This window comes from Podarcis muralis, chromosome 10 (assembly GCF_964188315.1).
Source record: "Podarcis muralis chromosome 10, rPodMur119.hap1.1, whole genome shotgun sequence".
NCBI lineage: Eukaryota > Metazoa > Chordata > Lepidosauria > Squamata > Lacertidae > Podarcis > Podarcis muralis.
In genome coordinates this window covers 41031607-41058425 of record NC_135664.1, presented here as the reverse complement: position 1 = coordinate 41058425, position 26819 = coordinate 41031607, and the positions used below count along the sequence as shown (strand labels likewise).

General features: G+C 42.8%; 1 protein-coding gene across 1 annotated transcript in view; it reads right to left on the bottom strand.

Moving 5' to 3' along the window:
- The window catches only part of PLXNC1 (plexin C1), a 60274-nt gene extending 43412 nt beyond the window's left edge, over window positions 1-16862 (bottom strand). Inside the window, exons 1-3 of the mRNA XM_028747163.2 lie at window positions 16835-16862; window positions 12867-13858; window positions 895-1023 (exon numbers count right to left, since the gene is read on the bottom strand). Of these exons, the coding sequence (XP_028602996.2) occupies window positions 895-1023; window positions 12867-13858; window positions 16835-16862 (1149 nt within the window). The remainder of the gene's footprint in view (window positions 1-894; window positions 1024-12866; window positions 13859-16834) is intronic.
- Window positions 16863-26819: the final 9957 nt, after the last annotated feature.

The window sequence follows — 26819 nt, the reverse complement described above, 5'->3', positions numbered from 1 at the left end:
AATACTCTGACCTGGAAAGAGGACATGTTCTTTCACTTTTATCTCAAGAAAGATACAAGGACCTATTTTGAATGCACATTCAGTGACTAATGATCAGGATTTGTATGTTTTCGATTTGGTCAGCTATTCTTTACAAATACCGAGACCACGGAGTGGTCTCAACTGTGTACAGGTAATGTGTTGGAAGCAGAATGTCTGGACTGCATGCCTCCATTTCTCCTCACATGTTTGGCTCCTCAGCTGCTTTGTATAGCTATATTAGCCCTATTTAGGCTAATAAGCAATCAATAAATACATACAATAAAACAGTGTAAGATGACAGCAATAAAAGCTTTTCAAAAAGCTAGACAAAGTAAACAGCCTAAAAACTTATTTTGAAATTACATTATTTAAGTTATCTCACTGAAAACCAATCCAACGAAATGTTGAATAAAGGCCAACACATATTTTTGTTGGGGAGAAGGCATTGTTTAATTACGTAGAAAGCCACTGGATTTTGGGAGAAAGGAACCATCTTTCAAATATTATACAAGAAGAGAAGTTACAGTCGTACCTTGGAAGTCGAACAGAATCTGTTCCAGAAGTCCGTTCAACTTCCAAAATGTTGGAAAACCAAAGCACAGCTCCTGCAGCCAGTCAGAAGCTGTGGAAGCCCCATTGGAAGTTCGGCTTCCAAAAATAGTTTGCAAACTGGAACAGTCACTTTCGGGTTTACAATGTTCAGGAGTCAAAAAGTTCGAGAACTAAGCTGTTCAAAAACCAAGGTAGGACTGTATTTGCCAATATAGCAACTATTTAGCACTTTTACATGCAAAATGCCAAGAAGCTTCTATCAACTAATGCAACAACAATGATTCATCAGTTAAACCATGAAACAAACCATAAGCCACGTACTTTCAGCAACTGTCCATTTCTTGTTCCCAAAAACAAAACAATCTTGTTCAAAACCACAGTGGCATAAACTGACACCAAATCAGAGTGGCTCAGCAAAGTTGCATTGTTGATTGGCCAAGCTATCTTGTTCTGAAAAATCAAATACAGAAGCAAAATATGAGTATACATCATTTTATCAAATATGAACTTATTATTTTCAAGCTACCTTAACTATAACTTGCTGCTGAAAGCTTCTTTATGGGAGTCAGCGTTGCACTTAAGGCAGGGCTCCACACAGTATTATTGCAAAACTTTGGCAGCTTATGGGTCGGTATAGATACAATGCTAGACCACAGTTTAGTATTACGAGAATGATTCTAGCCTTCTCCTGAACTCACGTGACCACCCCAATACGGCCCTAAAGTGAAGTTTGGAAGCTTCCAATTTTCTTCTGTCAGGATGAGAAATATTAATATCTTAGGTGTAAATGTCATGTTTTAAAGCAGAATATGAATCAGGAGACCAGAGAAAAACCAGGAAACAAACAGCATATATTACTTGAACACTGGAAGCATTCATACAGATAACAGCTATGCCTTCTGGCAAACTTCTCATCAGTCATGAGTTTAGCTGTTCCTTAACTGTACAACTACAGCAGCATGTTCTTTAGTCAATATTTACTGGGAACCTAGCTAAAGATTACATGTTGGAAGCTACAGGAAAGAGTGTAACACAAGGAGGAATAAATAATTTTATTTATACATACATACATACATACATACATACATAATTACATACATTCCCTGCCCATCTGGCTGGGTTTCCCTAGCTACTCAGGGTGGCTTCCAACAAAATATTAAAAATACATTAAAACATCAGCCATTAACAACTTCCCTGAACAGGGCTGCCTTCAGATGTATTCTGAAAGTCAGGCAGTTGTTTATTTCCTTGACATCTGATGGGAGGGTGTTCCACAGGGCGGGTGCCAATACCGAGAAGGCCCTCTGCCTGGTTCCCTGTAACTTGGCTTCTCGCAGTGAGTGAACCACCAGAAGGCCCTCAGTGCTGGACCTCATCGCTGAGCGATGGGGGTGGAGACCAGTTTAATTAAATCAGTTAATCATTGCAAACACAAATAAACAATTAGGTGGGGACCTGAACTATAAAATCAGGAAAATGTAAAGGCCAAAAACCAAAGAAATGAAAAACTGTGCTGCAATTCGATATTTTTAAAAGGATATAAAAAAATTTGCAACAATAAGCAATTATTTAACTGGGCATGATGGGCCCCATTCAGACATCATGATCTTTGCTTTAGAAGCTATGATATGCAGGAACTTAATGCTCTCTCATGCATCCCTTTTCTCCCATTTCACCCCTCCTTTAGCACCAGCTGGTAAACAGGCCAGGAAGTCACAGTTAATCATAGCTTCCTTTTATGTCCAAACTGATACCTATCATTAACAGCTTTCAAACAAGCCAGGATTTGGAAGCAAATGTTGGGAGCCATTAACCATAGTTCCCTGGTTCAAACTGAATGTAACACGAAGCTGTGGTTAACTAGGCTTGCTGGCTTGTGTGCCTGCTCATGTGACGGGAAGAGCAAAGGAACCTACAAGAGTTAACCATCTGAAGACGGTAAAATCTTCAATCCAAGAGAGTTTATGCAAATCAAGGGGACCACATGTTTTTCAAAGGGGACCCTTTAGGAAAAAAGTGTTGTTTAATAATTATTTATTAATTAAATTTCAATCACATTCCTTCTTTCCAAAGGAACCAAAGTGCAGCATACAGCAAAACGGAAAACATTCAGAAACGATCAAATATCCTCACAGGTTTTTCAAGGTTGTCAGGAACAATATATTTCAGCAATCAAATGCCTGGGTGAACAGAAATGTTTTTAAATTCCACCTAACAGTAAAGAGGGAGTACAGGAAATTGAATTCAGTCGACTTCCCCTCTGTCATATATACTCAATTTCATTTAAAGTGGCTCAACTCAAAACAACACAAACACAAAACCCTAATATATATCAAATGATGCTATACTATACACACAAACATCGTGATCCATTTATACAATATTTACAAAAAGATGTATGATGGATTATCATGTTTGTGAGTACATAAAACACTATTCTATTTAGGTTTATGGGTATGTTTGTGTTTTGGATGCTGAAGAAAAAACTCTTATACGTAGATTTAACACAAAATATAATTTGATGTTTTGCCACTCAATCTCCCATATTATTGAAGCTCCAGGCATTAATTACACGTGTGCATGAAGTTGTGCTGTACTTCGAGAAAATATATGCTGCTATTGCAGCATCTGCCAATGCTGTTTGTGGTCTAAAGTGTTAGGGGCATGGAATGCTGAGCGATCAACATATGTGGTTTGTCAGCTCTCACCCCTGTACAAAGTTTCACAACCACTTTTAAACAAGACAGGAAAACAACGTTGTAACACCAAGAAAGAAAGAAAAAGTTTTGCCGTCTTATCCAAAGAGGAAGTGCTTCAATATTCCTTTGTTTTTCCATAAAGCAGGAGAACACAATGTGGTCCATTATATACGGCATATCTACAAAAGGTGGGGGGAAGAGTGTGACTACACCAGGCTTCCTCAAACTCGGCCCTTCAAATGTTTTTGTCCTACAACTCCCATGATCCCTAGCTAGCAGGACTAGTGGTCAGGGATGATGGGAACTGTAGTCTCAAAACATCTGGAGGGCTGAGGTTGAGGAAGCCTGGAGTACACCATCAGCAACACTTGTTGACAGAAATTAACATCCAAGCAACCTAAGCATCTATGGCCTAAACTACACATAGTGATGGCAGACGCAGGGCATTGACACTGGTGAGATAATTTGGCTCTGCACAGCTGTCTTTTATTTATCCAGCCTTCTCAACTGCATGCTTTTTTGGACTGTGATTCCCATCAGCCCCAGCCACCACAGCCATGGAGAGGGGTTCTTATTTTAATTAGGCATTTTTGATCACCTTTAATGTGGCATCCCAAGGTGGTGTACAAGAGATATAAAGCATTAAGCAATTTATATCATTAATACATTAAAGTTTAAATACAGAAACAATCCAGGGCAGAACTTTAATTCCTTGTCCTCACTACAACCCAGGTTGGAATTGGAGGGGGGGGGTGTTGCAGTAAGAAGAAAAGTCCCACTGGTGTCAATGGGACTAAACTGCATGACAAATGTCACACTTAGTTAAAAGAGGTATGGTTTAAAGCAGTGTTTTCTTCAACCTAATCCCCAGATGTGGTTGGACTAAAATTCTCACCACCCACAGCCAGCTTAATACAATTACTGCTTTGTCTTATTGTAATTTATTTGACTTATTTCTCACTTACTACAGAGACAACTTACAAAGATTAAGAACCAAGAATTCCACAAAACAAAAACAATGTGTTCAATAAAACCATTTCAATAACCCATACAAAAAACACCCACAGAAAAGAACCCACCCTCCTAACCTTCCTTCTTCAGAGGGGAAAACAGGAGAAGGGCCTCAAATGAAGATTGAATGGTCCAGAGGCACTCCCACAAAGGTATTTATAGATGAAAACCAGCACTTTGAATTGGGCCCAGAAACATATAGGAAGACAATGAAGCTGTGCCAACACCAGTGTTTTAAGATGGGCTCACCTTGATCCTCTTAACAGTTAAGTGGCTGCATTCTGCACCAGCTGCAGTTTGCAAGCCATCTCCAAAAGAAAGCTCCACATAAATTGCACTGCAGTAATCCAATACAGTGGTACCTCAGATTAAGAACTTAATTCGTTCTGGAGGTCTGTTCTTAAGCTCAAACTGTTCTTAACCTGAGGTACAACTTTAGCTAATGGGGCCTCCTGCTGCCGCTGCACCGCTGCTGCACAATTTCTGTTCTCATCCTGAAGCAAAGTTCTTAACCCGAGGTACTATTTCTGGGTTAGCGGACTCTGTAACCTGAAGCATATGTAACCTGAAGCGTATGTAACCTGAGGTACCACTGTATTGAGGCTGTGAGAGCATTCATAGATTACTGTGGCCAAATTATCCCTGTCCACAAAGGGTCATCGTTGGGCTACCAGCTGAAGCTGCTAGAAGGCACTCAGTGGGGATGATCTTCACCCCAAATGAGTAACCAACACGATGCTCTCCAAATGTTGTTCTTCTATGACTCCCATCATCACTAAACATCAGCCATGCAAGCAAGGATGCAGGATGGAGGTAACGAGTCCACTACCTTCTGGAAAAAACATGGCTGGGGAAGTTCCATAGCTGTTCTCTGCTAATGTTGTCCAATTGAAGTTATGCAGGAAGGCACTGACAATCGCATCCTATGCACAACTAACCCGAGCAATTTCAACCTTACTCAGTTGAAAGGTGAATGTCTGAAATCTTGCAGATCAATTGCACGCAAGGCGGAGAGCTTAAAAGCTCCTTCTGCACTGGGTTTTCCCAGTGTGGAAAGAGCTTTTAAGTGCTCAGACTTGCTGGTACCAGGCTCTAGGATGCTCTCACAATATCTTATGGAAACTTGGATGGCCCTGTGAGATCTCACAAGAGCATCCCAGTCCTTAGTAAGCAGGTCTTGAGAGCTTAAAAGTTCTCTGCCTTTCTTGTAAGATAAGGATGGTTGGGGGGGGGTTCCAAAGGGGTGGTTCCGGTACCGGTATATGTGTTTTTGCTTATATGCATCATCCCCAGAATGTAACCCCTGTGCAAGACACAATCATACTGTAGTCCTTCCATCCCCCCAAGCCCTCCCACACTGTGCAAACTTTATCCTTCTTTATAAAATGTGTATTTGTTTTAGCTAGCACTTACTCCACTGAAGCTAACAGACAAGTTGTGCAAGTATTAAATGGCACAAAAAGACGCAACAGGATGCTCCGAGCCTATGGCATACTATTAAGGCATCTGAAGTTTTGGCACAGATCTGATTTGGTCTTGCAATACTACTACTAATACTATTACAGTGGTACCTCGGGTTAAGTACTTAATTCATTCCAGAGGTCCGTACTTAACCTGAAACTGTTCTTAACCTGAAGCACCACTTTAGCTAATGGGGCCTCCCACTGCTGCCGCGCCGCCAGAGCATGATTTCTGTTCTCATCCTGAAGCAAAGTTCTTAACCTGAAGCACTATTTCTGGGTTAGCGGGGTCTGTAACCTGAAGCGTATGTAACCCGAGGTACCACTGTAATTCAATTGATAAACCGCCCTTTATCAAAAGATCCCAGGGTGGTGTACTACTTTAAAAACACAATACAGAGCATCAATGATAAAAATATATAATAAAAATATAGTAAAAAGCATACTGACAAAGAGCCTTATAATAAAATAACCATCCTAATAACAGTCCTGTTCCCCACACCTTTACAGGCCATAGATTATTTAATAGCCATAGGCCTGGGTAAAGACATGTAATGATAGGGCCAGGTTAGCCTCTCTGGGGAGAGTATTCTACAATCAGGGAGCCACCACAGAAAAGGCCTGTTCTCTTGCTGCTACCTTCCAAACCTCTCTGGGAGTAGGGACATAGAAAAGAGCCTCCAATTACAAGTGTAGAGTTCAGGTCGCTTTGTATGGAGGAAAGGCGTTCCTTAAGGTATTGAAGTCCAGAGCCATGTAAGGTTTTATAGTACTCTGAATTGGGCCACACAGAATTCACGAGAAACGTGTTGATGGGAACGTGTTAACCTTAACACAACTCTGTCATAAGACCAGATTGTGACAGAGAGATCATCCCTCCTTCCAGCATCATTCACTGTATTGCCTCTCTTTCTGTAGCCAAATATCTCTCTCATTCTCTGAATGTATGTATACACAAAACACCTGGCCAGGCCAGATGGCTCACTATGCTAATCTTTCATCAGACTTATTTATCTGAAGGCTTATAGGACTTCTGTGACTTAATTCCTATTTAAAAGAAAGCTATGCTTAAAATGCACCCCATTTTGAAAATAGCTAGATCAAACACACAGTATGTTAAAAAGAAATTCATTAACTATAAAAGCTAACATTCCTGTCAGATTACAGCCATGCCCTTTATATTCATGTAGTCTGCATAAGGCAGTCCAATAAATTATTTTTGAGGGGTATATTACTGTGTTTTGTTCTTTTCACATAACTCTTGACTAGGCCAAAAACAACAGCAACAGCAGCAGCAACAACAATGAAAACTAAGTTTGCTGTCCACAAGACAAAAGCGCTGCTCTGGTTCGCCAGAAGTGACTTAGTCATGCTGGCCACATGACCCGAAAGCTGTACGCAGGCTCTCTCAGCCAATAAAGCGAGATGAGGGCCACAACCCCAGAGTCGTCCGCAACTGGACCCAACAACCAGGGGTCCTTTTACATTTACGGGTAACATATAAGGTGTAGAACAATGGGATACACTTTATGGAGTTTTTCCCAAAGCAGAATCAGTGCAAGAGATTTCTGATTTCTACAAATGCCACGCTAGAAAAGAAACAAAACTCACCTCTTCCCATATCAGTCCTCTAGCACCTACAGAAGATTTGTGGAAGAAGGGGGTGTTGTTTTACCTCATGTGGGGTTTAGGAGAAAGCAAGATATGGTGCAAGTTCCTCTCTTAGGTTTTCCTTCTCCACCATGCTGCTTCTTGCCTTCATGGATGTGAAACAGAGGTCCCTCAGCATCCCCTAGTCCTATGCAAATGTGAACTGGACTATTAGGGGCAAAAGGTTATTGTTTAATTTCTAAGTAGACTTTTGCAGAAGATAGAACATCCTTGCAGAACTTCTATTTTTGGCAGAACCCTTTCCCTTTTTTCCAGTTTACAGAGAAGCCAGGAAAGGTATGCTCACCACATAATGAGGAACACTCACCAGTGGCGAGAGTGTGACAGGACGACAATTGTGGAGCTCTACCTCATAGTCACCATGGCAATTTGAACAGCCATAACAATAAGTGCTAAAATACCAGAAGCAAACATGTTTTTAATTTCCTTTTGCTTTCAGCTTGTTTTCAACTTTTAATTATTTTATTGTATCATTTTATGTCTTTATATTGTTGTAAACTGCTGTGATATATTCTTCATGATTTAACGGTATATAACAGGCACGTCCAGCTCCCTAAAGACTGCGATCTACTCCCACTATTAAAAAAAACTGGCAGTGATCTACCCATTGTCAGAGTTGCCAAGCTTTTTGGGGGGAGGACTGCCAAGAGTTGAGGTTTTGGGGTGGGCAAGTGTTATTGAGCTTTTGCGGGGGAGGATAGCCACTTGACGCTGCCAGGAAACAATACTTGAGCTTCCCATCTGCCCCAACTTTCCTTGCTGTGGAGGAGGTGGAGGAGGGACATAGTGCCTGGGGCGTGGGGCCAAAACATTTCCGTGATCAACCAGGGTCACCCTGGCGATCTACCTGTACATTGCGGTTGACTGGTTGAACATGTCTGGTATATAAAAATAAAGTATTTAAACAACCAGTGTGCCAATCTAAGTTTCTGAATAGTTGTACAGGTCCTTTAACTGGGAGTTAGAAGTACAGCCATATGTTGGATCTCGAACGCCTTACAAGTCGAATGTTTTGGGTCCCGCATGCCGCAAACCCGGAAGTGAGTGTTCTGCTTTGTGAACGAACCCAAACGTCCGACGCAGTTTCCAAATGGCTGCAGGAACTTCCTGCAGCCAACGGGAAGCCATGCCTTGGTTTCCTAACGTTTTTCAGGTTGAACGGACTTCCGTAACGGATTCCGTTCGACTTCCAAGGTACCACTGTAATCTGAAAACAAAAATATCTAGACAAGGCACAAAATAGCCACCAAGTGTGATTTCCCATTCTACAACATTCAGTCTCATGTTACACATCCAAGGCAGCAATCCCAAATACATCTACTGAAACGATGCCCATTGAAATACTTCTGTGAAAGCATGCAAACCAGAGTTGCTCATCTTTAGAAGGGCTCTCTGCAGAAAAGGCTTTACTTTTCCAAACATCTCATGCAGCCTGAACATTTTCCATTTGAGGCAAGAACTGTTCCCATTCCTTTCAGGTTCCCAACCTCTTAGGGCCAAAGGGTACCAATGTAAGGGATGGTCTTGGGCGCTACAAAATATGCAACCAGCCCACAACCAAAAAACAAAACCACACCTCAATTTAATATAAAAATTGGGAGGTGCAAGGGGCCTTGGTTGGAACCAAGCAGGGTTCAGTAGGGCACCATGTTGGGGGGCCCATCCCTAGGTTACAGTGGCCAGACTAGTAAAGGCTTGAGGGACTCTTCCTTACACTTTAAAATAATGATGATTTTATTTACTTTTCGTGATACAGAAGACACATTTTGAGAATAAAATTGTTACAACGGTAAAAAAACAACTTGTTTTCCTATTTATTAAAACAGTTTTATAGCCAGGGTGGCTGGTTGGGTTACAGATGTTCATTTTATTATCTTTCCTTTAAATATATGTTATTTGAAGTCTGCTGGAACACGTGTGGAAGGGGATTCACTGCAGGGAACTCCATCATGCACCCTATAGCAAACTTTGACTAACTCCCATCAGTTGCTGAGTGGTAGAGCCAAGACTACTGGGCTGGCTATGCAAGGTGTTTTCAAGTCCTAACTATGTGATGTCCTGCCCACCTGCCAAATAAGGTCCACATAGCCAAAAATGTTCCACAGCTCTGGTTTAAAATGTGATCCTGTGCATACTCAGTGTATTTCTATTTTTTTACTATGTTGGCAATCTATTTTCTTCTTGTTTTTCATACTAATGTATCCAGAATGCTGAACCAGCAACATTTAGGCTCATCACAGGTTCTCCAACCATAATCTAAATCAGGGTTTCTCAAACTTGGTTCTCCAGCTTGTTTTGGACTACAATTCCCATCATCCCTGACCACTAGTTCTGCTAGCTAGGGATGGGAGTTGTAGTCCAAAAACAGCTGGCGACCCAAGTTTGGGAAACCCTCATCCAAATGATGAATTTTCACCATTGTGTGACTTCCAAGTGCATACAGAAAAAGGTTTACTCCCTCTCTCAAAGAACTAGAGATTGTGGATAAGTGAATGTTAGAAGATTAGAGATAGGGGAAAAAGTTGCTTCACAGAGCATATCATTAAACTATGAAATTCACTCCCACAGGAGGCAACCAACTTGGACAACTTTTTAAAAGGGTTGGACAAATGAATGGAGGTAAAGCAAAGGCTACTAGCTTTGATGACCATGCTCTGGGTGGAGGCCATGTGAAGGGACAGTGTTCTTGCACTTGGATCCTACTTTATGGACTTCCCATAGGCATCTGGTGAGTCTGGTGAGAACAGGGTCTGGACCAGATGGGCCACTGGCCTGATCCAGCAGACTCTTCTTATTTCCTTATGATACCAGCACCAACAAAACGCTGTTCTGCCTTGCAAGCTGGTTTAGATAATGGACAACACTACAGCAAACTGTTGTCCCCCCCCCCCATTAGTGTTTGCAGAGATTTATATGTCAATGCTTAATAAAGGATGCACTTAATGTACAAGAAGCATTTTTTTTTTAATTTGGTCACATGCATGTGATGAGCTGACTTGCCATTTCAAATAGAAAAGCCTTTCTTTGCAAAGCTGTTTAGTAACTTTCTTGCCACTGCAAACCCAACTTTCTGCTTCCTATGTTGAGCAACATCATGAGATCTTCTTTCATATATGCTCAGCTAGCAGGACATCGTTTTTTTGCCAACTCATCCAACAGTAAGTGGGAAAGTGAAGCATCTGTCTGAAACCAAAGGGGCCTTGACAGTAATTCATGTTGGCTGAACTTCTTCTATAGAGCTACATCTGCTCAGCCTTTCAGCACTTGCAGGTGATTACTTTGTTTTTAACTGTACAGGGGTACCTCAGGTTACATACGCTTCAGGTTACATACTCTGCTAACCCAGAAATATTACCTCTGTTGTTAGCTGCTGTTGTTTTAACCTTCCCTAGGACCTTGCAGTGAAGGGCAATTGTTGTTGTTGTTGGGTTCAACATATCCAGAGAAATGCACCCCCTGTCATAGGTCTCACCCCACAACCCTCATGCAGTAAGTTCACCTTGCTTTCTTAAGTTAGCCACCCATTATCAGTTGTGAAACTGTCTTCCACCCATAAGTAAACTTTTGTGTAGTATTCCCTGTGAAAGTTCCTTCTAAATTAGAGCCTGCTGGGTCCCACCAATGGCCCATCTAGTCCACAGTCCTGTTCTCACAATGGCCAACCAGATTGCCTGTGGGAAGTCCACACGTAGGATCTAAGTGCAAGAGTACTCTCCCCTTGTACAACCTTCAACCTTGGAGGTGTAGAATAGCAATCATGGCCAGTACAGGGGTACCTTGGGTTAAGTACTTATTTTGGTCCGGATGTCCGTTCTTAACCTGAAACTGTTCTTAACCTGAAGCACCACTTTAGCTAATGGGGCCTCCCGCTGCCGCAGCGCCGCCAGAGCATGATTTCTGTTCTCATCCTGAAGCAAAGTTCTTAACCCGAGGTACTATTTCTGGGTTAGCGGAGTCTGTAACCTGAAGCGTATGTAACCTGAAGTGTATGTAACCTGAGGTACCACTGTAGCTTTTACTTTGTTGTTGTTTAGTCCTTTAGTCATGTCCGACTCTTCATGACCCCATGGACCAGAGCATGCCAGGCATTCCTGTCTTCCACTGCCTCCCACAGTTTGATCAAACTCATGCTGGTAGCTTTGAGAACACTATCCAACCATCTCATCTTCTGTCGTCCCCTTCTCCTGTGCCCTCAATTTACTTTACTTTACCTTTACTTTCATTAATTTGTCTAACTCTTTTTAAAAGCTCTCCAAATATTGGAATTTCTGGGTGCTTGGTATAATCTTTTTCTTTTTCTACCAGTCTTTCTATTTCAGCGAAACTTGATGACAGCTATTTCACACCATCATACAACTTTCGGCAAATGTGGAAGATACACCTGTTCACCTTGGCTTTTGACATGTGAAATGTATATTTTTAGGACCTAACTTGTTTTAGTAATCTTAAGTTGTTGAAAAACAGTTTTATATTGTGTTTTAATATTAATGCTGCATTTTAATTGTTGCAACCTGCCCTTGAACCTTAGGGTGAAGGGCAGATAATAAATTGGAATAAGAACAGCAGCAGCAGCATTCATTAATATGGACAACTTCAAACTTATGGTTAAACCTACACAGAAAGCTTACACACTTTCCTGTTCTGCCCTGTACTATTTAGTATTTTTTCTATGTACCTTAAGTTACAAATATTGACAGTGAAGACGGGAATATTCTTAAGAGTCACAGGGTACATGCAAGATTTTTCTTTACTGCTCCTTCCATATCTAGATTAGGGGATGGGAGAGAGAGTAACTGAACAGAAAATGCAGGTGTTTATATGGTGGTACTTCCAAGATGCTTAGGGTATTTTATTGTGGGATTAGTGCAGCAGATTTTTGCATTTTGGTGGTTTCCTTAAAAAAGGTCAACAATTTTGGTGGTGTCCTAAAAAATAGCTCAACAATTTTGCAAGTGTCAGGGATTTTACTTTTTGAAATATGGCAACCCTATTTTTGCAGCATCTACACAACATCACTGCTGTACATGCCAGCCTGTAATTTCCCTCCCTAGTTAATGCAGTTTTGCCTTTTGGGTGGGGAGATAATTTGATAAGAAAAACGAAAGCGAAATCTTGTTGCGGACTGCCTCTTTGTGACATTAAGCCACGTACGAAAAAGAAAAGAATAGTCAGGAACCCAGACGAGTAATGCCCCCAATGTGTTTTACCATTGACCTAGAAAACTCACTGTGTCTCAGCTGCTATTAACTCACCCAGTGGGTTAGAAAGCGCGACCGACCTTATGGGGTTGTTGCAAGCGCAAAGGAGACCGCAAAGTTATTTCACATCTTTAAAACGGTCTACCTTGAGCATCAGACCAGCCGGCAACAACGACGGTGCGCTGTTAGAGCCGGCCCTCTGGTCTCCGATCCCGCAGGGCAACAACGCTCAACCTATAACCAAAACTACTCACACATGTCTCCGCAGGCTCGTGTGCGCAGATCGTGTTCGAATCGCCAAGGGCGCATCCCTCCGAAACGCTCGACACCTGGCTGAGGTTGAAGATGCAAAGGGCCGTGGAGGTCGGAGTGGCCGGACCCTCGGCCGAGCCGAAGACGCCGACCCAGAGCCCGCGCTCCTGGACGTAGTTGGAAGAGAGGATCCTCCGGGTGAAGCCGCCGCCGCCGCAGCGCAAGATGGCCTGGCCGTGGCCGAAGAACCGGTTTGCCGGCATCTGGTTGGCCACGAGCATCTTGGGCTCCATGCTGAGGCTGTAGTGATAATAAGGAAAGAAGAACTGCCCGCTCCACAGGAACGCGTCCGCGAAGTGCAAGTAGCAGCCGTCGTCCACCAGCAGCCGGTGGTCCTCCGGGACCGCCTTCTGGCGCTCTTGGAGAGCGACGGCCACTTTGGAGTCGCCCTCTGCGAGGCACTCTGGATCCAAGTCTCTGGAATCGTGCAGTCGGCGAGACGTGGCCACCACCAGCCGCCACTCCGAGCCGCGGGCGTAGATCCACCCGGCGGCGGAGCCATTCCGCAAGCAGGTCACCACCTCTCGCCCGAAAACGGTGGCGTTGGCGTCGGCGCCGAGGCGCTCCTCGTAGCAGGAGCCCTGCGGCTGCGTCCAACAGGTGAGCAGGCGGTCGTCGCCGAAGGGCAGCAGGAGCTTGTTGACCGTCGTCCCCGAGTCGAACGCCGGGCTGCTGCGGTGCTCCTTCGCCCAGGCCAGCGAGGGCTCCACTTCGTACCAGCGATTGCCGCTGGCCACCAGCAAGCGCCGCGCGCTCGCCGCCAGGTTGGAGAGCGGCTGAGGGAAGGTCTGCGCGCGCGCCGCCGCCGCCTCCTCGGCCGCCCAGGCCAGCGCCGAGGCAGAAAGCAGCAGCAGGCAGTAGCAGGCGAGGCCACCGCCCAGGCGCCCCCTCAGCCTTCGCCACCAGCCGGCCATGGCCCCCCACACACGCCGCGCTCAAGCTACCTAAGGCGGCTCTGCAGGCAGCGTGCCGACAGCTGCCCCATGGCTGCGCGCTGAGGGCGGGAACCTCCCCCTCTCCTTCCCCTCCCACCCCCACCCTCGCTCTCTCTGTGGTTTCCTCGGTGCCACCCAGAAGACTTGCGCGCAGAAGTTCCTTTTTCCACGTCGCTGGGAAGCACCACTCGGCTCGCGCGTGCGAGCTTTCCCGCCTGCCCCTCGCCGCCCACCCTCGCCAGTGTCTCGCCCCGCCCCCTGAAGGCGCGTGCAGCTTGGGCGCTGCACGTGTTGGAAACTGGCCGGCCTGCTGCTTCCCGCCAGTCCCCAGTCTCCCCACCCCACAAGCGCTCCCCCCCGCCTTATTTAGACGTTGGTGAGGTCCATAGGGGAGCAAGGCGCTTCAGGAGGGTGGCTTAGCTCCACGGCCGGTTCCAAATTATTGCGGGGAGGGGTTGCTTGGCTTTGGTGCGCCACGCCCTCTTCCTTGCGCCCTCCGCCAGCTGGTTGTCCTAGCCTCCTCGCCCCTCCCATCACGAGACTCTGTTCGGAGAGAACCAGAGAGCATGCGCAAGCTACAAGAGGGAAGGGGGTCGTGGGGAGGATTGGGCCAAGTTGCGAAAAAAGAATTCGCTTCCCCACCCCCTGACCCTATCCCAGAGCCTCCTTTGACCACGCACCCTAGACCACGCCCCTTTCCAGCCTTGCTTCATGCCTTCGTTGAGTGCGCTTGCCTGGCTGGAATAAGTCCTTGAGCCGTGATTATGCTTCGCACGTGTGTGTGTGTGTGTGTGTGTGTGTGTGAATTGCGTAAAGATGCAGTTAACAATATTTGTTCTTCATCGGCTCTACCTATCACTGTGGTCCCCCATAAGGTTCACCAAGAGCATATAGAGAGAGGGGGGTGGGGAGTTGCCTGCTGAAATATACTCGGAGTCAGGTGTGGATTTCATGCTCTTTATTCAGCTCATAGTGGCAAGGAATGAAAGTTCCCGAAAGTATCTGCTTTATATACATTATTTACACAATGGGCCACACGTGATTGGCTAGTTCCGGGATTCTCCTGTAGGCCATCAGGTTGCGGATTCACTTGCACCTGGAGCTGGATTGGGTGGCTCCTGTGGACCAATCCTACTGCTGCATTGTTCTAGGACCAATCAGACTGCTGCATTTTGGATCCTATTCAACTCAGTACATAACACCTGCCCTACACACTTATTTACCTTCTCCTCCTTAGCAGCACAGTGGGCCCAATCTTAATAGCTGCACTACTCCAAGGGAGAGCACAAGTGAGCAAGGGGAGACGCTCCCTCTGACCTCACACTGGCTGGCACAGCAGTGGGAATCAGCCCTTCCACGTGGCAACATTCGGAGGGAGAAAGCAAGCATGAGAAGGTGGCATCTCATGTCCTGTCTCTGTTGGCCAATCCTCCCCCCTGCACCACCCAAAGATGGAGGGAAGCAGGCAAGAGCAACTTCCTCTTATTTGCCACTGGCCTGCGTTTCCTCTGTGGGTGGCACATCTCCGGGGGGGGGGGAGGCGGCTTGAGCAATCTGAGGCAGCAGAGGTGACTGTCCCTGGCAACCACCACTCACTTGTTCTTGCAGCTGAGCAACAGACAGCTCTCTCTGGGCCAGCAAGATGCCAAGAGGACATTCTTCTCCCCTTCAAGTAAACTGTAGTTTCAGAAGAGTGGTTTTTCTTAGGACCAAAAGCAGGGGCAGGAAGAAGGTTAAATTTCCCTTCCAAGCCAACTCTGGTCCTGATCATTGCTAATTATTAAATTTGTATGCTGCCCTTCAACCAAAGATCACAGGGTGGTTCACAACATACAAAGACAAAAGGAGAAGCAAAAAATACATATAATTAGAAACAAAAACAAATTAATAGCTCCCCTCCCACAAACACATTTAAGAGGACATAGAATGTTAATCAGCCAAAGGTCTGGTTGAAGAGAAACGTTTTCACGTAATGCCTAAAGATATGCAATGAAGACAACAGGCCAGCCTCCTTAATTACCAGCTTCCCTGCCACCTGATGCCATTTTCATTTTGTGTTTTTTTTAAAAACTTGCATGATGCCCATTTAACATTGTGTGTGGTCAGAGGAGATAGGTGTCTGCATGTGGCAAGGTAAACCTCTCAGGGGTGCCAATGGACTCTCTCCAGACATGGGGGCCTCTGCAGCTACTACATTCCTTCTCCCTTTCTGGGTGACATCTGTTAAATTCGTTGAAGTGCAAAGTGTTTGTGGTGAATCTATTAAGACTCTATATTTTGCTGACGCAAATGCATGACTGTGGTTTTTTAAATGGTTCTTGGGAATCCTGAGATCTCTGTTTGAAATGTGAACTAGCCCCCAAATGGTTAGCACTGTCAGCTTTGACAGCATCAAATACCTCCGGGGGCAAGGATTAATCTAGGCACCCTTTTCATCCAAGGAAGTGCGATCATCACCTGTCAGAGCAGAAGGTATTTATTTTCTAAATGCTGCCAGCTGGTTAATTTGCAACACACACAACAATTGGGTTATAGCTGATATCCTCTAGCATCATTCTCATTTTTTAAATATGCTATCACATACCCTGCCCTTTCTTCAAGGAGATCAATGTGGAATGTGAGTGGACAGGGAGGTATTGATCAAATTCCTAAACCAACTGTTTGCATTCTGTACAGTAAAAAGTGTCACTGCTATATTCTACTGTACATAAAAAAAATATAGGAGGGAAGCAGTATTGCCCATCCATAACTATGGTATACTTTGAAGTAAGCCCCATAAAACTTCTTTAATGCAAGCTGGGGCTGATGGGAGTTGTAGTCCAGAACATCTGGACGGCACCAGATTGGCAAAGCCAGGATATATGGCACTTTCCTGTTAATAAATCCTATTGAATTCAGCAGATATTATTTCAATGTGCATAGCAGTGGAGTGTAAATAATCAGAGAGAGAAAGAAATTTCCCCAATTTATCTCACCTTTCTGCAGAATAACAGTAGCGTGCATCCCTCTTCCTCAAAACAAAAATGTAAATATCGCCTCTCACTTAAAATAGAGATATTTGCTAGGCTGCTTTAAATATGGTGCATGGTAGTTCTCTTTCCTGTAAGCAAGCAGCAAAGTAGAACAAAATGCTGCACACTCAGCAAGAAGAGTAAAATTCTCCACTTAGCGGAAAATAAAAGAGCAACTAAGCTGCATGAAATATTTTCCTGGAGCATATCAGTATCTTCCGCTGGATGTGACTTTGAAAAAGAGTGGGAACCTTCTATATTATACTTGCAGAAACAAAGAAAGAATATCGACTCGATGGCGGGATTTAAATAAACATTCACAATTTTATGGAAAGGGAACAAATATTGTAACAAAGGGAAAATATTATATATTGTAGAAAATAGCAGCATATAATAATGAAGAATCAGAAATGGAAGTTGAGGGAAGTCCAAAGGGAGGGAGGGGGAGATGTCATGCAAATTGTATATTATGGATATAAGTATATTTGTGATGTGATTAGAAAAAAGAAAAGCTATTAATATATTTATTTTTTAAATTAAAAGTATCTTCCGTTGAATGTGAGCTTGAATAATGACAATAATGAATGTGAGCTTGAGTAATGCAACATTGTTAGCAAGGCATTCCATCCGGAAGCAACAATGTGGCAAATAGCAAAAGCAGGACACAACCCACCAAGAGGTTATTCTGCAGAAATTCTGTGGCTCATGCAGAAATTCTCAGTGACTTGGGTCCCGTAGTATAAACACTTGGCCTATTCAAACAGAAAAATGTTACTATTCTCAATCATATTCCTACATTGCAGGGGTTGGACTAGATGATCTTCAGGGTCTCTTCCAGCTCTACAATTCTATGATCTATGATCCACTGCCCTGACTACTTCCTCTTCTCCACTCCATCAGGCACTACCAGAACAATTATTTTGCTTTTATGGCGTCAGAAGAATTTTGCCAGCACTTTTCTGTTCTCAGCCATGGGAATTTCATTGTTATATCCCATTCCGCAAACGAGATGGCTCATCTTCATATTGCTTGCCAAACACTCATTCACAAAAAAGTATGTACAGTGGAGCATTGCATGGATTGTAATTTTGGAAACACATTATTTGTTGTTCTTTCATGCCAGAAATGTTGGCAAAGGGGTTTGGTGTTTTTTTAGACAAGGACATGCTACTTGAAATTGTGGATAGCTGGGTACAAGACTATGCTCTTAATGTACATGAACATTAAGCTTCAAATAAAAACATATTGTCAATGTGGAAAGAGCTACTTATATATTTATGCAAAGGTCAGCAGGCTAGTTTTCTACTTTACATTTCTTTTTAAAATTATTATTTTAATAAAAAGTATAACAAATAAGACTAACAAAGTATTCCAAAAATTCAAACGAAACAAGAGAACAATTGAAGGAGACAAAAGATATATAAAAAAACTATTAAAAGAAACTTGTACAAAAGAGGAAATATAGCAGTATTTTATTACAATAAAAAGAAAATAAATTTTATCATCTGTGGAATGCTGTCCCTGGCAAACTCTCTACCTGGAGCCTTTGCTGATAGCTTTCCTCCCTGCCCTCACTAGGCTGGCTGTTGGCAGACTAAGATTATATTGTTTGTTATTAGTGTGCGGACAAAGCTTCCTGTGGTTGTTATGGGTTCCCCTCCCTTTGTTTTGTGGTCTAATCTATTTGTGTTTTTAACTGTACTGCAAGCCACTTGCAAAGCTTTGGCTAAAAAGCAACTAACAAATCTAAACAGTAATAATCACCATCTCTTTGCATCATCACAAATAGCTTCAGAGAAAGATAACACCGAATCAAAGCCTCTATGTGCATTTTTTTATTTAACATTTTAAAAGTATGTATGTTTTCAGCACATAAGATCTTTATAAGCCTTGCTGGAAATTTTTTATTGTCATTCCCAGACCTTTAATATAGAATAGTACAGATACTCCACTACAAGGAATATCTGGGTTGCCAGATGGCAAACCCAGAGAAACCCCACATGGGTGTGTGTTTTTTCTTAGAATGACAAGCTACTATCTGTTTCCTATATTTAGTTCTAACATGGGAATTTATCTGGCATAGCTGTTTTAACCTGTGACTTGCCCCATATTTCATACTTTATAGGCACATTATTCCTTCTTATAAGTGGCGTAGCGTGGGGGTGCAGGGGGGGCCGGCCGCACCGGGCGCAACATCTGGGATTAGGGCAAATCCACAGGTTAGGGGGCGCAAATCCACGGGTTAGGGGGCGCAAATTACTTGCCTTGCCCCGGGTGCTGACAACCCACGCTACGCCACTGCTTCTTATCTCAGTGTACAGGAAATATACAATGCAGTTCTATACAGTGGTACCTCGGGTTACATATGCTTTAGGTTACATATCTCAGTGTACAGGAAATATACAATGCAGTTCTATACAGTGGTACCTCGGGTTACATATGCTTTAGGTTACATACGCTTCAGGTTACAGACTCCGTTAACCCATAAATAGTGCTTCAGGTTAAGAACTTTGCTTCAGGATGAGAACAGAAATCGTGCTCCGGCGGCACGGCAGCAGCAGGAGGCCCCATTAGCTAAAGTGGTGCTTCAGGTTAAGAACAGTTTCAGGTTAAGTACAGACCTCTGGAACGAATTAAGTACTTGACCCGAGGTACCACTGTACTGATTTCTCTGCCGGTGGTGTTTATATAAAATCGGGGACTATCTCAACATTTTGATGCAAAAGTTCAGCTGGCTTAAACCAGTTCCTCACACCTGAACATTTTGGAGAATAGTTGACAAGCTGTTTAGCTGAGGAACAATTGGTAATGCTTTCCTTTCATACTCATCATAGTGCAGCTTGGTTTACTGGCAAAAGATGTGTGTGAAAGAAGCACAGAGGTGCTAAATACACAATGTCACATGTAAATGAACTAAAAACACTGAGGGAGGAACAAGGAAAACAGAGGCTAGGATAAAAGTTCCACCATATTTCAACTAAATATCTAAATTCAATTTCTTACTACATTTTTTTTCATTTTTTGCACTTTTAAACAAATCTTAATTTGTCAAGATCCCAAGGCAATTTACAAAATAGATAAAATACAGCATACAATATTGATGAGTATAAGTCACAGGTATAAGGGCCAGCCCAAGACATTTTGCTGCCTGGGTACATGGCATGCCCAAGATAAAATGGAAGGGGTGACCTTTGCTCAGCCCATGTTTTAGTGCATAATACCCAGGACCAGACATGTTATTTTATCACCAAAGTTAGAAAATCCAACAAATACTTCAACTTAGCAGAACCCCCCCCCCACAGCAACTGTGTTAAATAGCCATTTGCTGGCCTTTCATGACAACCCAGAATCAGCTGCCAGGCAACTGCCTAACTTGGTAGAACTGACTAGTGGAAACTTAAACAACAACAACAAAAAAGGTTTTTCAGTGTCAGCAGTTTCTGTTCCTGATTGTTTACTGCACACTTTGCAAATCCACAGAATGAGACACTTTGCAAATCCACAGAATGAGACACTTTGCATATCCACAGAATGAGAGAATAATCAGACTAATATTCAGTGCAGTCCTGTGTCTGTAGATATGGAACATGGTGCTTTGAAAATCACTCTCTTCAGATGCCTACAAATGAACTATATTGTTATGCCATTTTCATTCATACTGTTGGACAAACTGAACTGGTAAAGCAAGGCACCCCAGCTTCCACACTCACAGCATAGTAGAGCAATCTTAATCTTCTTGATCCTGCAGCAAATGCCACTAAGTTCAAAGGACCTTACTTCCAAGTAAGTGTACAGATGACTGCAGCAGCTGAGGCATGCATTTATGTGCATATGTATGTGCACATGAGATTGGGTGGTGAGATTTATGGGGGTGAGATAAGATAATCTCAGGACTTGAGCCACCCTCAGGGGAATACCAGATGCACTTCCTGACTTCATGTGTTTCTGTAGCAGAAAAAAGGGTTGTAGAAAACTAAGAGAGAGAGACAAAAATAGCATAAACGTTGTTCTCCAGGCAACTGCTTAACTGAGTTCTGGTGCCTTATGAGTACACCAGTTCTCTTCGGTTTGCTCAAATTAGATAGCAAGTCAAAGCATACTACAGTGGTACTGTGATAGGAATTTTATGGTCTTAGATATATGGTAATGTTCATAACTGCACATACATAGATCAACACAGGAAGACCAACCTGGAACCATTTTGATTCCTAAACTGACCAAATCCTTTCTCTGCAAGGTTAAACTGGAAAAGCCTCCCCATTGTCTCTTTCCTCACAAATCCTGTCTCAAGGATATGTCTGTTTGAATAAGGTGTGAGCCTGTGACCTGGCCCAGGAAATAAGTATTTTACCACTACAAAAGAATGGCCAGGCTCCCCAGGCAATCCAATCAAGTAAATTGCCAGACAGGAGATAAACTGTGACAGGAGAAAAACAACATTTAAATTTCTGTGATGTAGGTGGGATGTATCTGAGGGGTGGTCTTAGGTTACACCCCTTCTGTGATGTATGTGTAATGTTTCTGGGGGTGGTCTTGATCGAGAGAATGGGAATTTCAAAAGTCTTTATAAGGTCTTGCACACCATCTTTCTGGGTCCTCCTCCTCTCCTGCATGTGAGGGAGTACCCTGTTGCAACAGATCAATAAAGATCAAGCTTACTAGCTGCTTTGCTTCTCAATATTCTCTGGTTGGCCTCTGTTATTTTCTCCTACCAATAGGGAACCTATGTAAGGACTCTATATGGGCTCTTGGATACCCCATAAGGGAAAAGGGCATATTTTTTATTTACAACAGTACCTCGGGTTAAGTACTTAATTCGTTCCGGAGGTCCGTTCTTAACCTGAAACTGTTCTTAACCTGAAGCACCACTTTAGCTAATGGGGCCTCCCGCTGCTGCTGCGCTGCTGCCGTGCGATTTCTGTTCTCATCCTGAAGCAAAGTTCTTAACCCGAGATAATATTTCTGGGTTAGCGGAGTCTGTAACCTGAAGCGTATGTAACCCGAGGTACCACTGTACCTCTATGAAATAAATCACTGCCACTTACAGTGGACAAGTTTCATTCTTCATAGCTGTCAGCTGATAACTTTGGTTAACTGGGAACTGTGTAGCACTCGTTCCCCTTTGTTCTAAGTCCTTGTATAGTATCCCACCCAACTGGGCAGTGGTGTTATTAGTATTTTAGAAAAATTGACCACCACCACCCCACCTACCATTTGTGTGTTTGTAAGGAATGTTTTATTTGGAAAACCTTTTTTTAAAAAAACCACTGCTTCCCTCCCCCCTTCTCTCATGTGTGGTAGGAAATAAAATAAAATAAAAATGTCAACAAACGAGGTACCCAACTTTGCTATCCAGGTAGTCATGGAGTTGGACATCTAAAAGAGAAAAAGCAACAACAACAACAAGCCTGATTGTTTGGGGGGGGGGGAATCGAGTGTAAAATGGAGTCCAGTTGTTTCTTCAAGATCAGGATGGTGTAGGTGGGGTTAATCCAATTTATCTTGACAATATCCCCATAAAGTAGAAGGCTAAAAGATGCTTGCTGCTCCAAGGCAATACACTGAGCTCCATAAATCCAGAACTTTCCAGTCAAAGTTGAACATTCTGTCTCCTACACCACGCTTGATCTGAAGGTTCAGGTTGTTGCGTCTAAGCACAGTTGTGCAAAGGAAGACTTGTCTGAATTTCCTCTCCAGAAATGCAAGTCTTGCACAATTATTGTGTGCTAATCAAATCAGCTCAAGCTACTCACTTATCGAGTGAGAGATAAAACAAGAGCATTGCCTTCACTGCATTCTCACAGTCCCACGAGAAATCTTTGCCCTTCTGAGCCTCTCCACTGAGCTTTTATTGGGCTAATGTAATGCCATCCAAATCCAATAGCATACACTTCATATAATGGACAATGTGCCTACAGCAAATAATCTCTTGGGACCCATAGTTCTGGATTATACCTCGGAATATCTGTGGATGTTCTTGGTGAAAACTATCTGTTAAGCTAATGATAAATGAAAGTCAGGCCAAAGAGAGCGATCACATTTCGCTCAGCTTTCCAACTTCAAGGATTTTATTTTTCTTCTTTAAAACAAACAAAAAAAGGTGCTCTCCATCTAATGTCAATCACTCGCAAACTCCGGTGATGTCACAATGGTAAGCATTATATCTAATGGATTAAACACAGGCCAATGCTCTCTTCCTGAAATCAATGAGCATTCCAAACACTTGAGGGATTGGAATGTCAAGCCAGCTCAGGTTTCCTTAGAAGCTACTTTTCTGCCATCCACAAAGTGGTTCACGAGAAATAGAAATGTTAGCATGAGTATCACGTCTAACAATATATTCATATCAATCAAGATTGTGCCCTGAATGTATGCACTTCAGCTTTGCACAATCTGGTAAATCTCAGGTAGTTTGCCAAAGAATAAACTGCAGCACAGATTTACTTCATGAAGGAGCCAAGTTCTAAAGACTGGTTTATTTTAATATGCATTTGGGAACTGACTGCTTTTAAGCAAAGGGCTTTCAATAGTGTTTTTCTCTTTTTCCTACCCATATTTTAATAATTTGTTTTTATATAATTTTAATTTTATTATAGTTTAATTACTTTTAAACTATTATCTTCTATATGTGTTTTTTAAAGCTTTCTGTGTTTTATTCGTGTTTGTTTTAATTTTTGTGAGCTGCCTTGAGTCCCAGTTCTGGGAGAAAGGTGGAATATATATAATTTTTTGTCAGAGATATACTTGTTTCCATTTATTTCCCCCCATGGCTTTCTCTTGATCCATTCTACCTATCTCTTTAATTCAAGCAGGAGGGGAATGAGACCCATGAGGCATGAATCTTCATCTGCAAATGCCAACTTTGACCACTGGGTGCCACTAATTACTCAGTTTTTGGAAATGTGTTTTCTTTACTGCAGCCTCACAATACGTATTCTTGGATTGTGACCTTAAACACATTAACTTAAAATAAAGACCTTTTAAATGCGAATTTTAAGTACTGTGGTAATGTACAAATTATTAATTAAAGCAAGTGATTTTTTTTAAAGAGTAAAATGAAATGCATTTTTGAATTAGCATACATTGGATTTCAGTTTTACTGTAAATCAGGGAAGGCTTTCTAGGGTTTAGAAAGCCGTCTACAATATTAACAAGCTTATGGCTAAGGCTGCAGTCCTATTACAGTTATCTCAGGTAAGCTCCACTGAATATAACGGGACTCACAACACAATTCTAGGCATGTCTACTCAGAAGTAAGTTCCACTGAGTTTACTGGACGTTTCTCTCAAAGGTGTAGGTTGCCACCTCACTGCTTAGTAAACATAGACAGGATGGCAACACTTGGCTGAAATCCTAAACACATTTACAAGGAAGTAAGTGTCATTGAACCAACTTGGACTTAAGTCTGAGTAAACACATTTAGGATTGACCCACAAGTCACAAATGCTTATTTCTTTTTCAACCCCACTATACATGCCCATGGGCAGTTGATTCCTTTTTCCTTAATTGCATCCCAGGTTAAGGTAATAATTCAGAGATGGGGAACCTATTGCATCTCAGATGTTGTTGGACTACAAATCCCATGGTCCCATGCTGACTGGAGCTGATAGCCCTCCAAATGTTGATTCCAAAAGTAGTGCCTGGTGTGCTCTGGTCCATGGGGTCACGAAGAGTCGGACACGACTAAACGACTAAACAACAACAACAAAGGATGTTGGGAATCGTAGCTCTGTGGTGGTAAAAAACAACAACAGTTCCCAGAATTCTTTGGGGGAAGCCAAATACCTTAAATGTATGGGTTATATGCAGCCCATGCCACATTGAACATAGTAAGATTCACTTCTGTATAGGATTACACTGCAAGTGTAGTAGAACTTTAGCTGTGTTTGATTGTGTATGTAATTTAGCAAAATCACAGTTCATAAGTTTGGGAGAATGACTTTATAAACATTTTGTTGATCAAAAAAGAAACAGGAGAAGGAATTAAACTCTGACATCTCCTATAACAATGTAAAATAGAGGCTGATTACACACTCACATTTACTCTGAATCCACTGCACTCTCACCACTGGTTTGGAAAGCAGTGTACACAGAATATTAGCCACAGTTCATACCTATCCTGTTGTTTCTTATGGTTTAATGCTCCTAAACATACAAAAACAAAACAAAAAACAACAGTCCTGCAGTGTTTTTTTTTAACCCTCATATATCAGTGAGAAAGTTTTTTTTAGCTCAGCTTGCATTTTGACACAAGGGAGAATACAAGAATACTAAGGTAAAGGTAAAGGGACCCCTGACCATTAGGTCCAGTCGCGGATGACTCTGGGGTTGCGGCGCTCATCTCGCTTTATTGGCCGAGGGAGCTGGCGTACAGCTTCCGGGTCATGTGGCCAGCATGACTAAGCCGCTTCTGGCGAACCAGTGCACGGAAACGCCGTTTACCTTCCCACCAGAGTGGTATCTATTTATTTACTTGCACTTTGGCGTGCTTTTGAACTGCTAGGTTGGCAGGATCAGGGACCAAGGAACGGGAGCTCATCCCATTGTGGGGATTCGAACCACCGACCTTCTGTTCGGCAAGTCCTAGGCTCTGTGGTTTCACCCACAGTGCCACCCACGTCCCTACAAGAATACTAGAAATAATAAAATACTAATATGCTGCCTAAAGTGGTATGATCCATTCTATCAAGTCCGAACTTTTCCATTTAGTGCTTACCTAGTACCTCATCCGGCTAAATGCGTAAGGGAGGCATTAGTCTGCAGTGTTTTAACCAGGATGAACTTCTGTGACTCATCTTTTTTGTAAACTGCCTGAAGACAAAACACTCTGGCAGGTTCCTGCAAGAAGGGATTAATGTTCACCCCAGACAAAAGTTCAGCAGCTCTTAGTTAGGCTATGAACTTACTGTTTGTTAATGCAAAGTGTCTCACTTACGAATTGAGGAAATACATCTGTCTATCTATGAAGTCAAAGAAACTGCAAGACATTAACCAGTTCTGATGCTACAAAAAGAGGAGGTATGTATCTTCTCTTCTCTCTCCCGGAGCCTCTAGAGCAGCAATGACTATCCAGATATTGATGAACTCCGACTCCCATCATCCCAGACCATTGGCTATGCAGGCTGGAGCTGATGGGACTTGGAGTCCATCAACATCTGGGGAGCCACAGGTTCTTTGTCCCTGCTCTAGGGATATTCAATATATGATGTGACATCATCACTCTGTGAGTTCCATGTTCTTCCCCTCACTGACTGCCATGTGTGGAGGCAGGGAATCTTAACAGGAGCTGAATATTATGTCATGTGTTGAGTATTCCTAGATGTTATCAGAGAGCAGGAGATTTGAAGCTGCTGTTTTTGAGGCAGCCAACACATCTGCTGTACTAACAACAACATCTTTTACAGCCTAATTTCTCCTACTAAAAATCTACACATTTTCAAGTGCACAAATGTCCTTCCATGGTGAGCGTGAGGAGCATAATTAATCCTGGCCTGGCAGATGTTTTAAAATGAAGTAGTATTATGGTATTACAGAGTCTGTTGGTTGTTTTCCCTGTTATGGAAGCGTACTTTTCACATGATGTGGAAACTACTACTTGAATAAAGGATTTTGAGAACATTGCTTGAGAACTTATTTATGCCTCTGTAGAAGATTGTCTTAAATCAAACTGCATGTGTATTACAGGAATACATCTTTCTGAGGTACATATTAGCTTGAGGCTTTCTGCTCTTCTTTGTTTTTTCTTTGTGCATTTTCCCTCCATGTGGTGAGCAGATAACATGACTCACTCACCACAAGCAGATGTTGCCACTTTTTCACATCACACCCACATTTAAGGTGGTGTGTGGCTGTATGCAAAGCTAGCCTGGTCTGCATGTGGTCGTGAATGAATCCTACATTGTCTTAGGGCAAAGAAAATGTCAAAATCGGCAGATGCATAAATTAGCCA